A 1470-nucleotide genomic window follows, 5' to 3' on the forward strand; every position below is an offset into this window, starting at 1 on the left:
GCACGACATTACCTCTTCAACACCTCCAGCTCAAAGCTCAGAAAAACGACCCATACCTCTGCATCTCTGGGGAGAGCCATAAGCCAGCAACAGGAGCCATGAGCTCCTCCAGGAAAGCTTTCTGCCGCTCATAGTCCTTGAACTGGTTGCTGATGAGGACGAGGGCCTCCATAAGAGCACACTTCTCCATCTGCGTCAGAAGTAGCTCATTGGAGAGCAGCTGCTTCACGTGGTTGTACAACATCTCAAAGTTTGGCTAGAAAACACATCCAAGTGGAAGAGCATCATGCATTTGGTGTGCAGGAGGGCCACTGGGGGAGGCAGAGGCAGGGTGTGCTGTACTACGCAGAACAGCTGGAGTTACCTTTTATCTACATAACCATCTCCTTCTCAGTCTTAAGTTTCTCTGAATGTTCAGTCTAAAAGAACCTCTTTTCTTCCCTACCCTCTATCATCATCCTGCATCCAGTTTACTTTAGTTTCCAGAATGACTGAAATAAGCATAGGAAATCTTTCTTCTAGGTAGTCATATCCCTTACAGCAGTGTCACACCTCAAAATAGTTCTGGTGCTTTTATTTGCTCACAGAAAGTACCTCACTAGGATGGCTCTCAAGTGCCAGACTTAAGACTCTTCCATCTCTTTGCTCACAGCTAGGTTAATAACGATTCATACGGTTATCACTACCTCCACAGGAATGGTTGAGTTTCTTCCCTACTCACTCTATTTGCAACCATGCCTTCCTGTAACTTTGTATAAGCATTAGCAATCATCCCCTACAGCAAAGTCATCTGGAACATATTTTGGGGCAGCTCTGGGCCCTTGGCTCTTCCAGTGAGGCCGTTTGGCTGGCCATGGGAAAGAGAAAGCTGTAGTTCAAGGACCAGTAGAGTGGGACAAAGACAAACCTGCTAGTTCTTAGCAGCTATTGCAGAATGCAGACTGGAACCCCTAAATTACCTTAATCAGCATCCTCAAAAAATGTCTTTGTTTAAACTAGCAATGTCCTATGGTGCTCTCATAAACCTAGAGCCACTCCGCACAAACACCGCTAAAGAAAGGAGCTCAGAGCTATGCATGTTGCATGCAGGCTGTTTAGTTCAGCAAGACCAAACAAAACACCGGCTCATGGATTTTAAACATATCTGATTTTTCTAGTCTCCTCAAGCTAATCCAGAAAACAAATACTCTCCTCTTGCTCCTACATTCTGTTAACTAACGGAAGAAAGTCTGGAGATAGTCATTGCTAGCTAAGGAATCAATTGAGACTACCACAAGTGATAAAATGGAAATTCAGCAAACATTCCCATAAAATGGATCTAGTGCTGCTTGTATCCTCCTCCTCATCCCTCTTCCATTTAACTCATCGCCTTTTCATTTAACTCATCACTTTACAATTCAACTCTTCAGGCAGAAAATTTTTCAGAGGCGGAGGGGGGAAGAAGGGAGGTGCAGGGAATAAAACACTTTG

The 1470-nt window shown here is 44.5% G+C and overlaps 1 protein-coding gene across 1 annotated transcript in view; it reads right to left on the minus strand.

Moving 5' to 3' along the window:
* Window positions 1-1470, minus strand: part of XPO5 (exportin 5) — a gene marked incomplete at its 5' end in the record, with an annotated part of 31282 nt that overhangs the window by 16644 nt on the left and 13168 nt on the right. The window contains one exon of the mRNA XM_009331106.1: window positions 57-256. Coding sequence (XP_009329381.1) covers window positions 57-256 — 200 coding nt within the window. The remainder of the gene's footprint in view (window positions 1-56; window positions 257-1470) is intronic.

Source organism: Pygoscelis adeliae, unplaced genomic scaffold, assembly GCF_000699105.1.
Source record: "Pygoscelis adeliae isolate BGI_AS28 unplaced genomic scaffold, ASM69910v1 Scaffold218, whole genome shotgun sequence".
NCBI lineage: Eukaryota > Metazoa > Chordata > Aves > Sphenisciformes > Spheniscidae > Pygoscelis > Pygoscelis adeliae.